The sequence below is a fragment of the Petromyzon marinus genome, chromosome 4 (assembly GCF_048934315.1).
Source record: "Petromyzon marinus isolate PM22_M1 ecotype Great Lakes invasive population chromosome 4, UKy_Petmar_22M1.pri1.0, whole genome shotgun sequence".
Taxonomy (NCBI): domain Eukaryota; kingdom Metazoa; phylum Chordata; class Hyperoartia; order Petromyzontiformes; family Petromyzontidae; genus Petromyzon; species Petromyzon marinus.
Genome location: NC_133670.1, coordinates 14027153 through 14043107, shown reverse-complemented (window position 1 = coordinate 14043107; position 15955 = coordinate 14027153). Strand labels below are relative to the sequence as shown.

The 15955-nt window shown below is 41.5% G+C and overlaps 1 protein-coding gene across 3 annotated transcripts in view; it reads right to left on the bottom strand.

The window, feature by feature from the left end:
- The window catches only part of GALNT13 (polypeptide N-acetylgalactosaminyltransferase 13), a 117782-nt gene that overhangs the window by 25036 nt on the left and 76791 nt on the right, over window positions 1-15955 (bottom strand). For all 3 annotated transcript variants that reach the window (XM_076057592.1, XM_032946085.2, XM_032946086.2), the window contains 3 exons: window positions 14084-14291; window positions 7879-8049; window positions 7279-7396 (listed from right to left, as the gene is read on the bottom strand). In XM_076057592.1, coding sequence (XP_075913707.1) covers window positions 7279-7396; window positions 7879-8049; window positions 14084-14291 — 497 coding nt within the window. The remainder of the gene's footprint in view (window positions 1-7278; window positions 7397-7878; window positions 8050-14083; window positions 14292-15955) is intronic.

Genomic DNA, 15955 nt, shown 5'->3' with positions numbered 1-15955 from the left:
GTAACGTAGGTATAAAATAAAATAAATCACGACGTTTCGGGCACAACAAAAGTGTCCGTCATCAGGTGGGAAAGCGATGGTCTGCTGCTGAGGCAGACTGTTTTAAAAGGTTTGGAATGGGTGTAGCCCAAGGGTCATAAAGAAGTGGCCGGGACTAGTGATGTTAATGTGAGAAATTAGCATGTAACTGTAAGATAGGAGAGCGGCCTCCTCGAAGAGGGCACGGAAGTGGCTATGTTTATGTGGGAGATTAGCATGATGTTAATGTAAAATCGAAGAGTGGTGCAATCCAAAGGCATGAGTGCAACCCAACAGGTGCAATCCAAAGGGCATGTGAGTATGAGAGTGCAATCCAAAGGACATGTGAGCATGAGAGATCTAAGAGAGAGGCATAGAGAGAGAGAGAGAGACAGAGTCGGAAATAACAGCTGACATAGGCAGGTAGGATGGAAACATCACAGTCAGTTAAAGACTTTACCTGGTTAATAACGTCCTTCCAGTGATTGCTCAGTTTGTACCCATCCTCTCGGTTGAAGTTGTGTCTGTGTTTATATATTTGGATGGCTTCATGAACAAATCTCTGAAGGTAGCCGGTAGGTTTGCAGAGTACCTCCGTCTTGGAAAAATCAATTTTGTGTGAGCCCACAGCGTTAAAACAATGATCGGCAACGGCAGAGGTATTGGTCCTACCGTGTTTCAGATCTGCCTTGTGTTCACGAACGCGGTCCGAGACATGTCGTATCATTGTTTTAACGCTGTGGGCTCACACGAAATAGATTTTCCCAAGACGGAGGTACTCTGCAAACCTACCGGCTACCTTCAGAGATTTGTTCATGAAGAGATCCAGATATATAAACACAGACACAACGTCAACCGAGAGGATGGGTACAAACTGAGCAATCACTGGAAGGACGTTATTAACCAGGTAAAGTCTTAACTGACTGTGATGTTTCCATCCTACCTGCCTATGTCAGCTGTTATTTCCGACTCTCTGTGTGTCCCTCTCTCTCTATGCCTCTCCCTTAGATCTCTCATGCTCACATGTCCTTTGCATTGCACTCTCATGCCTTTGGATTGCACTCTCATGCTCACATGTCCTTTGGATTGCACTCTCATACTCACATGCCCTTTGGATTGCACCCGTTGGGTTGCACTCATGCCTTTGGATTGCGCCACTCTTCGATTTTACATTAACATCATGCTAATCTCCCACAATAACATAGCCACTTCCGTGCCCTCGTCGAGGAGGCCGATTTCCTATCTTAGAGTTACACGCTAATTTCTCACATTAACATCACGCTAATTTCTCACATTAACATCACTAGCCCCGGCCACTTCTTTATGACCCTTGGGCTACACCCATTCCAAACCTTTTAAAACTGTCTGCCTCAGCAGCAGGCCATGCTTTCCCACCTGATGACGAACGCTTGTATTGTGCCTGAAACGTCATGATTTATTTTATTTTATACCTACGTGACTTCACCAAAAGAACCAAAGAGTATGGATTCCTGCAGTCACGAAAGCTTCAAATCAAGATACAATGCAATGAGTATGTATTCCAAAGTCAAGTCAAATTGTCTCTCCACGCTCAAAGAAGCAGTGGGGGGGGGGGGGGGTAACCCTCATGTTGGTTGGCAACTCTGAGCCATGAGTGGAAATTATGATCCCCATGGGGAAGGCTGATGAACTACAGCAATCCCTCACCAACTGTGGACTTGCCAACCGTGGAATTCACATACATATGGTTGATTATTTATTGACCGATTTACCAATCACGGCCTGGAAAGTCCACGAGCAACCACGGGTGCGCAACACGCATTTACAAATGTTGCAGGGCCAAGGTTCGCCTCCGTGCCACCACGCCATTCGTGAAGCGGCGTCATAGCTCATCAGCTGTCCGTCTGTTTTGTTGTGATTCTAGCGTCGCATAGACCGCGTCGCATAATAACACGGTCTAGGGGTACCGGGGACGTACAAAAAATGCACCAGCCAATTAATCCTCACTTTTTAAAAGAATCAGCACCACCAGTCCAGCCACCAGCACCAGCAATCCAGCCAGCAGCCCCACTGTGCCTGCCTCCTCGCCTGCCCACTCATCTGTCATTGATGACCGGGAGGAAGAGGGGAGGGTGGGCTGAGCCCCTCCTCCTTTTAACCACCCCTTCCCCCATCATCTCATTGTGATTGTCACCATCAGCATTATCATGGACTTCTACCCTCAATAGCAAAGGTATGTAAAGTTACTTCAATGTTTATGCTATATTATGTAATTGTGTAATGTATTGCATTTTATTTTATTCGGTGTTTAATAAAGAAACAGGCGACTTAGTTAAGCTATGATGAGTCTAACCGCAGCTGTGGTTCCCATAACTCCCTATTTTACATAGGTCATGTACTTTACCAACCGCAGATTTGCACTACCACGGCCTTTTCCAGGAACCTAATCCCCGTGATTGGCGTGGGATTACAGTGCCACAATCCAAATCTCCACTTTATCAAACGTGGAAAGGGATGATGGGCTGAGACAACCCACATTTGGGATTTGGACTTGCAACCTGATTTCAGAGAGATAGTAATACTTGATTACTTATAATCACGCAAGAGCTCATTGAGACAAGAAATCCCTTTTTTAAAGGAGACCTGCGATTACTTGCAAATCGAGAGCTCTGCCACAGAACTATCTATCTGAAGAGTTCCACATGAAAAAAATACAATAATTATCCCTAGACTGTAATTCAGTGCAAATGTTATAGCTTCCAAATGCATACGATTGAAAGGTGGATAATTTTTCTGATACAATGGCATTAGAAAATCTCAATCACATACATCAAAGCAACTGGAACATTTCTGTTCTCATTATGTGACCTAAATTGCACAGCATACACGCAATTCCAACACAAACAAAAACACGCGCACCAACACTTTAAACATGAGATAAATTGACAGTTCCTTGTAGTACCGATACTCATATGAACAGTTACATTAATTAGCGCTCGTAATAATGTTACTGCAGACCACATTATGGAAAGTGAAAAGGAACAAATTGGTGTGGTCGTATGCAACATGGCAAGCAGCGATATTTTCTCTACTGCCATGGTGATAACACCCGAGCCACATTCGTTTTTAATACACTATACGTACAGCAATGCTGTTGCATTACGCCACAATGCCGCAGTCTTTTGATATACAATGAGATTGGTTATGACCCTCCCACATACGCATGTGTAATGAGCGACTTCCATGACACGTCGTGTAGAGGGTACGTCTTCTTTATTACTTAAACTGGGCACAACACAGGCCAATACTTGCTCTTCCTCACACTGAGTATAACTCTAGGCATTAACACCTCTACTAGCTACACACACAGCCGATGACTCGGCGTGGTCCCACCGCCCTCACTCGGCTATGCCGCTGGCTGGCGGCGTGACGATGACGGCGATGGAAACCAAGCAGGGGATCTTCCACGTGGCAGGACGAGGGAGAGAGATGTTGGCGAGCAGCAACAGAGCCAGGACCCAGGACCCCACACACGAGCCCTGAGCCTGCTCCCCCTTACAGTGAGGGGAAAAAAGTATTTGATTCCCTGCTGATTTTGTACGTTTGCCCACTGACAAAGAAATGATCAGTCTATAATTTTAATGGTAGGTTTATATGAAGTGAGAGACAGAATAACAACAAAATCCAGAAAAACGCATGTCAAAAATGTTATAAATTGATTTGAATTTTAATGAGGGAAATAAGTATTTGACCCCCTCTCAATCAGAAAGATTTCTGGCTCCCAGGTGTCTTTTATACAGGTAACGAGCTGAGATTAGGAGCACACTCTTAAAGGGAGTGCTCCTAATCTCAGCTTGTTACCTGTATAAAAGACACCTGTCCACAGAAGCAATCAATCAATCAGATTACAAACTCTCCACCATGGCCAAGACCAAAGAGCTCTCCAAGGATGTCAGGGACAAGATTGTAGACCTACACAAGGCTGGAATGGGCTACAAGACCATTGCCAAGCAGCTTGGTGAAAAGGTGACAACAGTTGGTGCGATTATTCGCAAATGGAAGAAACACAAAAGAACTGTCAATCTCCCTCAGCCTGGGGCTCCATGCAAGATCTCACCTCGTGGAGTTGCAATGATCATGAGAACGGTGAGGAATCAGCCCAGAACTACACGGGAGGATCTTGTCAATGATCTCAAGGCAGCTGGGACCACAGTCACCAAGAAAACAATTGGTAACACACTACGCCGTGAAGGACTGAAATCCTGCAGCGCCCGCAAGGTCCCCCTGCTCAAGAAAGCACATATACATGCCTGTCTGAAGTTTGCCAATGAACATCTGAATGATTCAGAGGACAACTGGGTGAAAGTGTTGTGGTCAGATGAGACCAAAATGGAGCTCTTTGGCATCAACTCAACACGCCGTGTCTGAAGGAGGAGGAATGCTGCCTATGACCCCAAGAACACCATCCCCACCGTCAAACATGGAGGTGGAAACATTATGCTTTGGGGGTGTTTTTCTGCTAAGGGGACAGGACAACTTCACCGCATCAAAGGGACGATGGACAGGACCATGTACCGTCAAACCTTGGGTGAGAACCTCCTTCCCTCAGCCCGGGCATTGAAAATAGGTCGTGGATGGATGTCCAGCATGACAATGACCCAAAACACACAGCCAAGGCAACAAAGCAGTGGCTCAAGAAGAAGCACATTAAGGTCCTGGAGTGGCCTAGCCAGTCTCCAGACCTTAATCCCATAGAAAATCTGTGGATGGAGCTGAAGGTTCGAGTTTCCAAACATCAGCCTCGAAACCTTAATGACTTGGAGAAGATCTGCAAAGAGGAGTGGGACAAAATCCCTCCTGAGATGTGTGCAAACCTGGTGGCCAACTACAAGAAACGTCTGACCTCTGTGATTGCCAACAAGAGTTTTGCCACCAAGTACTAAGTCATGTTTTGCAGAGGGGTCAAATACTTATTTCCCTCATTAAAATGCAAATCAATTTATAACATTTTTGACATGCATTTTTCTGGATTTTTTTGTTGTTATTCTGTCTCTCACTGTTCAAATAAACCTACCATTAAAATTATAGACTGATCATTTCTTTGTCAGTGGGAAAACGTACAAAATCAGCAGGGGATCAAATACTTTTTTCCCTCACTGTATATCCCCCCCCCCCCCCGGCGTGGCTAGGCCCCGCCTCCAGCCACGCCCTCTCGTGGAACCTTCGAGCAGGTTCCCGATGTATCTCGGCTAGCCCCACCTGTTACCTTTGCCCCAGACACACCTCCTTCTCTGATTGGTTGGTACTTAACCGTGCCCGTACCCGTAATTCTCTTTCCGGCCAACAGGTGTCACCCTGTCATTACACATGGACTTAAAATCTAAATACGTTTTGGGAAGTAAATGTAACATGAAACTATGAAAAAAATAATGAGACTGCAAAAAATATTTAATAATCTTCAAAATAGGACATACTGTACGGACTTGAATTGCTGGGAGCAAATAATTTGTTATACATTTTTTGTAAGAATGCATTAAATGTTTTCTGTAAAATTTTGATTTAAAGCTTTCGTGACTGCAGGGATTCATATTCTTGGTTCTGTCAGTAAAGTAAAGTATTTTTCTCTTCTACGTGACTTTACCGAAAGAACCAAGAATATGTTTTCTGTAACTTAGCAAGTCAGTTTATTAAATGAGCATCACTGAAATGCTCAGTTTACAGATGCTGCTCAATGAGCCATTGCTAATCGCTAAAATTATAATTTTAAATACATTTTAAAATACTGACCATACAAATAATACCATCATAAGCAATGGTGCTTTGTATGCATGTACATGGCACCAATAGTGTAGGTATGGTGAACTTCTTTCGCACGGTACATAGCCAACTGTGCTAATCGGAGGTGCGGGAAATTTGAGGTGATTATATGAATTAATAAAATTATCCAAATTAGACTGCAATACTGGAACAAACAGAATAGGATGCAACCATCAAAATAAAAGATACAATGTGTGATGTTATATATTTTTTTCAGATTACAATTGTACTCATGTCTGTGTAAGGAAAATTAATCGCTACACAAAACAATTACATAAAGCACACTGAAAGAAACCAAACCTCACACTGCAATGCAAAGGTCAAGAGCATCTAGACATAGCATTTCATAGAAATGTGAGCTGAGAGTATAGCCCTGTGAGCTTAAATTACATTACTGTAATCATTCCAAGCTTAAAATACAAACGACTGTGTAATTCCGACTACTGCATTATCTACGTATAATTTAAGTATTAGAATACTACTTGCATGTTTGCAATCTATTAAAAAAGCATTATTCCTCGTGTGCAAGAACCAACTGGCTTACACAAGAAGACGTGCTGAAATAAATACACGTGGCTCACGCTTGTCTGACCAAAAATCTACAAAATGAAAGGACAGTGGTGATGACTGTCTTAATCTGAAGTGTGAAATGGAATGTGTTAACTCATCTGTTATTCATGCATGTATGACAAAAAAATACTGCATATGCTCTCCTGATGACTTATTTATCCGTCCTTTAAGTCAAAATAATAATAAATAAATAAGTAATGGATTACTCTTATGCACAAGGCAAAGCATGAAAATGCCAAGCAATGCTAATTGACCAACACAAAACCAGATGTTTAATGAAGACATTTCTTTTCCTGGTTCAAGTACAGTTTTGTAATGGTGACCTCTACTGAGACATTCATGCATGACTAGCGCTGTAATTCCATCTCGATACGCAAGGCCTGCATTTGCAGAGACAAACTACATGGGAAAGTAAGCACCACTCATCACCAGGTCAATGCCACGATATGTACCAGAGGCAGCGATGCTCAGAGAAACAACAGGAGTGGGAAAGATACAAATGTCAACGTAACACTGTTGGCCCTGAACTGTCCACTGCCCATACAACATTGCTACGCCTCCTTAGCAGTCTTCACTAAATGACTGCCTTCAACATATAGTTATATAATTGTATTCACCTTAGCGTTCTATTATTATATCAGGTCGCACAACTATACTGGTTTTTACATGTACAATTACATGTCCTAGAACCAGGTTGTTATCCATTATCCCTGTATGGAGCTAATGAATAGGCGGCTAATATGGAGACCCAAATGTGTCGAAAGGGTCCATAATATAATAGAGACTCAGCTTAGGTCCCACGCTGTTTAATTGTTTTACTTCATATTGGCATCGTGTATCGACAGACACAAGTTGTTAAAGGCAGAGGGTATCGTGAGTGCAGCAGTCACTGACCCGAAATGACATTTCCAGGTTCTCTCCACCCCAAATGTCCATGCCGGCATCATATGTGCCAATCTCTTGAAAGTAGTCACGATCGATGGCAAACAGTCCTCCTGCCATTGTAGGTGACCTGCCAAATGCACCAAAACGTCACTCTATCTCACATGAAACGATGTTAAAGCGTCATTTATTGTCTGCAGCCACACAAATGATTACATACTTCTGTGAACAGGCTGATGGTTCTTTATCTTTCACGATCGAGCCATTGGATTTTATGTAATTATGTAATGCATTTTTTTTTATAACAACATGAAACTCCATTAAAATACACAATGCCAATATGAAGTAAAACAGTTAAACACCATAATTAGGTCTTGATTTGAAGCTTTCGTGACTGCAGGAATCCATGCTCTTTGGCTCTTTCGGTAAAATCACGTAGATAAAAAAAAAGCCTAATTAGGGTCCACAGATATTATAAAGGATGAAATAGAGGCTCCACATGAGTGTGAAAACTGTCAATATTGTTTTGTTCAAACATAAAATATGTGAACTGGCACAAAAGCCACCACTCTATTTAATCTCTTATGCAGTACAATACAATCTCGAGATTACCTGACAGGTATTGTCCGGTCTCCTTTCCGTCGGTCCATCTCACTCTGGGGCACTGGGTACCAGCGGAAGTTCAGTTTCCAGTTGAATCCACCATAGGTCATGTCAGAGCCAGCAAGATACTCAAATGTCTCATCGCTGATCACATCAATAATGGGACATACCACATTTTTCCTGCAATGACAAGGACACAGATCCAGTGAGCAACGAGAACAGCAAGATCAAAGACGAGATTTTTTAAATCTGGTTCAACGCTATCGATTCATTTAACGTGTTTATTATGCATGAATTACATTCTGGCTTACAAGACGACACAATCCAATCAGATTCATAATTAATCAATATACTTTTGTAGCTTGGTATACTGGACAAGAAAACAGATGACATGAATCATGAGGCCTTGTAAAGAGAGGGGTTGTGATCAGTGAAATTGAGGAGTGATTTTTTTTCTGCACGAGGATAAAAAAAGGAATTTTGGGGGTATTTTGTTAAACAAATTAAAAAAAACTGTTGAAGGAGAATTGGGATCAAAATGACAGCAGGGTGGAGTCCCTTTGTAAAGTTTAACATGATCATGAAAATGAGATACCAATGTGTCCGAAGAATTACGTTTTCAATAAGCGCATACGGCCAAATACGGCACAAATCATAAAAAAGACATTGACAAAGTTAACAGAAAAAAATCTGCAAAGTGCAGAAAAAAGCATGGGGAAATGCAGCTTTGAATTACACCAAGGGACAAAAAAGGAACCCACATATGAGGGAACAGACACAAAATCAGAGATGCCATATTAACGATGGACAAGATTGAAGACGGAATGGCAGCCAAAAGAGAGAATGCGTCCAATAGGAAGTTCACCGTGGAGATGGAGTGATGAGATCAGTTTATTCATAGGAGTTGGATGGATGATAGCAGTGATGGACTGTGAGAGATGGTGATAGCATGCGGAGGCCTTAATCCAGCAGTGGACAGACAATGAATGATGATGAACGGAGCGAGGGATTAAATTACACATTATTATTTTGGTTAGAATAATATAAAAGAGATAAATTATTGTATGCAGAAGAGAAGACAAAACTCTGTATAAAAAACAAACAAACAAACAAACCGCGAGTTTTCCATATCTGCTACAGGCAAGTCAGCACATTTGTAATAGCCTTTGAACATTTTTTAAAGGGAAATAAAGTCTTTAGAAATTTTAAGATGGTGCCATGGGAGCACTATATATATAACAGAAACATCTACTGGAGAAAACACACAGGACTCTGCATGTCACAAGGCATCTTTACATGATGTCTTTTGCTAATTAGAGTAGACAATGTGTGCCATCTATAATCAAAATAACTAAAACATTTAATTTACACATAAAAGGGATAACTCACTGGCCAAGTGGTACATCCTTTGCCTCTAGGTTTAGGGATTGAGCTGCCATCTCGGCCCCATTGTAATGATCCACTGATGCATTATTAATAAATGTGGCTTCCTCAAAGCAGATGCTAAGCCTGTTGTTCCATCTGCTTCCAGGCAGCTATGAAAAAAAAATCCCATTAACTCATGTAGGCCATCGTGTGCAAGGATAGAATCTTGGCATAAAGACTCTCTTAGAACACAATAGTGAGTAATATAATGAATAAAAAATATAGTAGGCCGGGGAATGAAATAGATGACAAATTGTTATTTTAACACATTATTTTAAAAACAATGGATATGTATATATGATGTGCTATCAGATTTTTTGGCTTTTCGGATAATTTATTTTACGTACTAATGGAAACTGTCTATCTGTGCTAATGATAGCGACATCACCCAATGCCATTTTGGTGGCAAAAGCGTGGAAGTGACGTTGTGTCAGTGACATCACTTACCATTTTCAGATTAATATGGATTGCCTGAAATTTCATAGCTAGGCCTGATTTCTGGATTTTTAGGATAAACATGACATTTGTGTTCTTAGTTCTTTCGGTAAAGTCACGTTGTGGTGTAGTTTCCTTATTCACCAAGGTTCCTGTACCTGACACCATCGCAATCATTGAAGACTTGGTTCATCAAGGACTAAACACTGAGGTACCCCCCCTGGTGAGACACTGTTTAACCAATACATACTTCACTTGGAATGGAACTTTCTACAAACAAACTGAGGGCACCCCAATGGGCTCCCCCCTATCTCCGGTTATAGCTAACATTTTCATAGAGAAATTTGAGACTGACGCCATCCAGACTGCCACTCTGCGCCCAACCTTATGGAAGAGGTACGTGGATGACACTTTTGTCATCTGGCCACATGGCCGGCCTGCTCTAGACCAATTCTTCGACCACATCAATTCCATACACCCAGCCATCAGATTTACCATGGAAGTCGAAAAAGATGGCAAGCTACCTTTTTTGGATGTCCTAATTAAAAAGAGACCTGATGGTTCAATGAGCCACTCTGTCTACAGGAAAGCTACCCATACGGATGCTTATCTGAAACCGGATTCCCACCACCATCCATCACAGAAGAATTCTCTCATCAAGACTCTGCATCATAGAGCCCAATGCATATCCGACCAGGAACACATAGGCAGTGAACTCAAGCACGTACACCAAGCTCTTAAGGCTAATGATTACTCCGACTATACAATCCGCAAAGCTATCACTCAAACCATGAAGAAGGACCCTCTTGAGGAGCCTTTCAAAACCATCACTTTACCCTACATTGCGGAGATCACAAAAAAGATCTCCAAAATCTTGAATAAACACAAGATCCAGGTCCGTTTCAACACATTACATAAAATCCGTGATCTGGTTCCGTCTGTAAAAAATGTGATTCCGGACATACAATACCCTGGTGTCTACAAACTAAGTTGCCTCTGTGGTAGTAGTTACACTGGAGAAACCAAACGCCATGTCTCGGACCGCATTCGTGAACACAAAGCAGACCTTAAACACGGTAGGACCAACACCTCGGCCGTGGCAGATAATTGTTATAATTCAGTAGGCTCACATGACATTGACTTTTCCAAGACAGAGGTTCTTTGTAAGCCATCTGGCTACCATGAGAGATTCGTTCATGAGGCTATCCACATATACAAGCACAGAGACAATTTCAACCGAGAAGATGGATTCTGGCTTAGCAATCATTGGAAAGATTTGATAAACCATTTCAGGTCTTAGTTGATTGTTCACGCTTACAGTGGCTTTCAGACAGCATACATTACATTTTTCGTCTCCCCCCTCCTCTTTTCAGAACATAGATGGACTAGTCCTTCTAAATAAACTGTCAAATCGCTGCGCGTGGCACTAACGTTTTTTATAAATAAATAAATACGCTGTTTAAAAATAAATAAATGTATGCAAACCGACACACCTGATGACGACCGTTTGTGTTATGGTTGAAACGTCGTGAATTTTTTTATTGTTTTATATATTTTATTATTTTATTGTTTCCCTTCAACGTGACTTTACCGAAAGAACTAAGAATATGAATTACTGCAGTCACGAAAGCTTTAAATCAAAATGACATTTGTGATTAAATCCCGAGCATATATAAGTATATATTTATATCTTTGAACACATAAATATATATTATATCTTAGAACACGTATAAATAAAAGCCGTGATTGCCTCATTTGCAATCATAAGTTGACTCAAGTGGCCTAAACATGGTCATGTGCAGGTGATAAAATCAACCATCACCCTATCTTTCTACCCTCTGCCAGTTTTTTCCGCAGCTGCTGTACAGTCGACAACCTGACCTCCAAGATCTGCCTGAACAATATCCCACCATCTAGGACGGTGGCGACCACTCCAATGTATGTCTCGGCTTTGAGCTCCCCCCCAACCACCTATCCTGTACACGTCCCACCCGGCTAACCGTTTTTGCCTCTCACATCGAAAACACTCACCTGCCATGTGTTCTTCCAGACTTCTGCATTACTTATTCTGTCTTGCCATGCAATTCCACACATCTGTCTCAGACACTTGAGCTCACTCAAATGCCGACTTTTATTTACCTGCTTACTTAGCGTCCAGCCATCTGATCCATACACGAATACAGATAAAACGCCTGCCTCAAATATCCTGTTCATTACACTCAAACTTCTCTTTTTTATTCCAAAGTAGTTTTTCACAGCCCATCAAAAACCCACTCTGCAAAAGTAATATGCCACATTTGCTATATTTAACAGCCCCCTGCATTATGAACACTACTGAGCATCAGTAATAACTTCTTCCATTTCTGATTTCCTTGCTGTGTTCCTTCAACGTAATCCTCATCCTCCCCTGTTCTTCCCTACTGTTCTCACCATGCAACTTTGGCATTAATTCCCCACCCATATCTACGGCTTCTTCAGTTTAAACACTTTTCCACTTCTTCATTGTTTAAAGATATAGTGTTTCTGCTGCTGCCTCAACTATAACTGCCTTAAAGCATTCCCAGAGTCTCTTTTGCTTTTGGCTCAGTCCCCTTCTCCTGTCAAGTTCACAAGCACTGCAAATCTACCTCCAATGCTAACCTGAAAATGTTGTAACACCTTTGGGGATCTTTTTCTTTGCTGTGTCAATGCTAGAAACAATAGCTCCTCTGGTTCGCTTACCGCCACGCTTCACAACTAGTTCGTTGTCTGAATAGATATCTGCAGCTCTGTAAGCTCTCGTCTTATGAACAAATGTGTTATGCTGCTCGCTGGTTACAATTAAATCAGAGCTTCAGTCGTATCATCGGCCAATTTTCATGTCAGTTTGCGTGACTTCTTCTGTTCCAACTGTGTTACAGATAATTAATGTGTTGCTGCTGCACAACTCAAGTCTCATGGTTCCATTATCATTCAGCTGTCCTACATCACGTCGCCCTAGAAAACGCCCCCCACTCATCATAATTAACTCTTACCTGGGCAATGGCGGCCCCGCGCTTGGGTGCTGTGCCCAAAACCAACTGTAGTGGATTATCAATTGCTTTTCCATCTCCTCTTCTGTGGTCTCGGAAGATGAATTAAGCTTCCACAACTCCTACGTGACAATTTCTGAACCGTAGCCCGACTGTAATGATCCACTCACCCACTGGTGCAAATTTGGACACGGTACTTCACTATCCTGTTACTAAATGACAATCCCTATTTCCTGCCCGATGCCTCCTACGTCATCCTTTAATCCAGACCTGTCCCGTGCCAATCCACCTCGTTTCACTTGTCCCACAATTCGTGACGTTGTACTGTTTTAGTTCACCAACAAGCATCCTTGGCTCCTCCCTTTCTGTTGCAGTGTCCTGACATTCCCAAGTCCCATTCTGGTTCTTGTCTTGCCGTTGATCTCTAGTCTTCCCCTTGAATCTTCTTGCATTTCAGTCGGTGAGTCGGTTAAATTCTGGTTGAACCCATTGATCTCAGAAGCTCTTTTTCAATGGCAATCTACTTTCTTCCTTCTATTATCTTTTGTTAAGTGCCCTAAAATGACCATGTACGATATGACCATTTTTGTAACCAGAGATGCATTACGTCAAATGTATCATCTATAACGTACAATTCTAAGGATGCAGACATCACTCATTTGCAGCAAAATGTTACAATTCATACCGTGATGCCGCCATCTGTGATACAATGTCAAAAAGGCATGTGACATTTGCTTGAATTTTTCTAAATAGACAGTGGGTAAAAAAAATATATGTAGGGGTGCATATGAAAATATAATCTGAGAAAATCCCATATCAAGCACCTAACAGTGTAAATTTAATTATGTAGATTTACACGTGTGATAATGGGGTGAAGGGATTACTTTTCAATTTTAACAGTTAATATAATGGTAATGCTCCCTTGTCAATGCTGAAAGTATTGCCAGTCTAAATCACCTAAAGGTAAAGCATACCAGGAGCAATTATTGTTAATCATGTGAGTTCTCATTAGTATAAATGTAATCGATCACTGCACCACATCTCGTAATCAGTTACATTTATTCCATTTCTACATTTCTATTTATAGCTTTATATGTGTTATGTAAATGGTGATGATGGCATATCTACACCCCTGAGAAAGACTGTTTTTATAAGATTCATAGGTAACAAAACATTATCGGATCGTCCAATAATATGTAATTGGCTATGGACGGTTGGCTACGTATGGTGCGAAAGAAGTTCAACATACATACATGCATACATACAAAATCCTTTATTATGAATAAGATTCATAGGTATTGGGGTGTACACTGTGGTCATTGCTCAAGCTCACGCGGTCTCACCGGTCAGCCTTGATGCGTGCGAGGAGCGGCTCCAGCCATCCCGTAGTGCACTCACAGTGCGCATCCAGGAACGTGATCACCTGACCCCGCGACACGGCCGCCCCCCGGAGCCTGGCACGGATAAGGCCGGAGCGTGACTCCATGCGCACAATGTGCACCGGCACCGGCAGCTTGCTGGCGTACTCCTCCAGCGGACTCTTCAGAAAATCTACCAAGAAAGAGTCCTCGGAATTATTAATGAGTGACAGTAACGGTAGGCTTTCGAGTCGCAATGTGAGATGTCCCACTGCGACGACGTGTGACGGCGCAAGGTGACACTACAACACAAGTGCGTGACGTCATCGTCTTAACACAAAGGGCATATCCATTGAGCACTGTTTTTTTTGTTGTTGACAAATTATGGGCATACCTTTCAAATAAATTTAGCTTGGGGTTTTTTGGGGTAAGTCACTAACAGCAAAAACAACATTTAACAAGACTTTTATTCCATTGGAAACCTCATTTGCCAGTAACAACATATGATAATTGTTTTTTTACCCTTTTATCTGGCAACAAAACTGGCACCATTTTTACAAGGAGTCATGTTTACATTGACCACAATACCTGCGGTCGCAACGCAAACAAAAAACAACAACTCTGATAATGTATGCACTGTCCTTGAAACTGATTGGTCCACACCCGAGACAGCTTTCTTTAGAGCCTCGTCTCACATGGTGTTGGACCAGAAGACGCTAAAAGGCGCACAACTCAAAGACAATGCACCATCAGAGTATGAGAGCTCGGGGTAAGCATTTACACCATTGGAAACCTCATTTGCCAGTAACAAAAAATGATAAAAAAGGTGTCAGTTTTGTTTGCCAGATAAAAGTGTAAAAAACCAATTATCATATTTTGTTACTGGCAAATGAGGTTTCCAATGGTGTAAATGCTTACCCCGAGCTCTCATACTCTGATGGTGCATTGTATTTGAGTTGTGCGCCTTTTGGCGTCTTCTGGTCCAACACCATGTGAGACGAGGCTCTAAAGAAAGCTGTTTCGGGTGTGGACCAATCAATTTCAAGGACAGTGCATACATTATCAGAGTTGTTGTTTTTTGTTTGCGTTCCGACCGCAGGTATTGTGGTCAATGTAAACATGACTCCTTGTAAAAAAGGTGTCAGTTTTGTTGCCAGATAAAAGGGTAAAAAAACAATTATCAAGACTTTTATTTATACTGGATAAAAGTTGAAGACAAATATATTGAGACAGACAAGGCTTATGTTTTAAAGCTTAGTCAGAAAGTGTCATTAAACAACACCATTTCACTAGATATATCTCAGCTTCACGAATCATCTATCTGACATTTGTATAATTGATATTTGAGTGTTATCTTATCCTCTGTGGGTTTTATTTGGACACTGAGGTTCTCCCCACTCACCCAAATAGAGTATTCATACAGGTATTGGCCAAATATCAAAAGGAGGGCTGTAGTGAAATACTTGAAACTACAAAAGGCTCATATAGCTGAGAATTAAAACGCCACCATTTTATCCATCATAAAATGGCATTTTTTTTTTTTAAACCTTTTTTTAGCTAAGAAAATAGTTTATCAAGCCATCTCCCTTCACGAATTTAACGCCACTAATTACAGAGTCAAACATTAACTAAAAAACAAACTATCTTACAATTCCCTTTTGCAGCACAAATAAGGAATGAAAACATCAGACAAGTCTTATATAAGTGGCTGAGTGTTGCAGAGGTCTAGCATTAAGCATACTGGAATCAAAACCTAGAAATGACAAGTATAAAATAACAGCTATTGCATATATCTTCCAAAAGGTTGACTCACATGCTGCCAGCTATATCAAGGGAAAAGAAAAGTGTAACAAAATG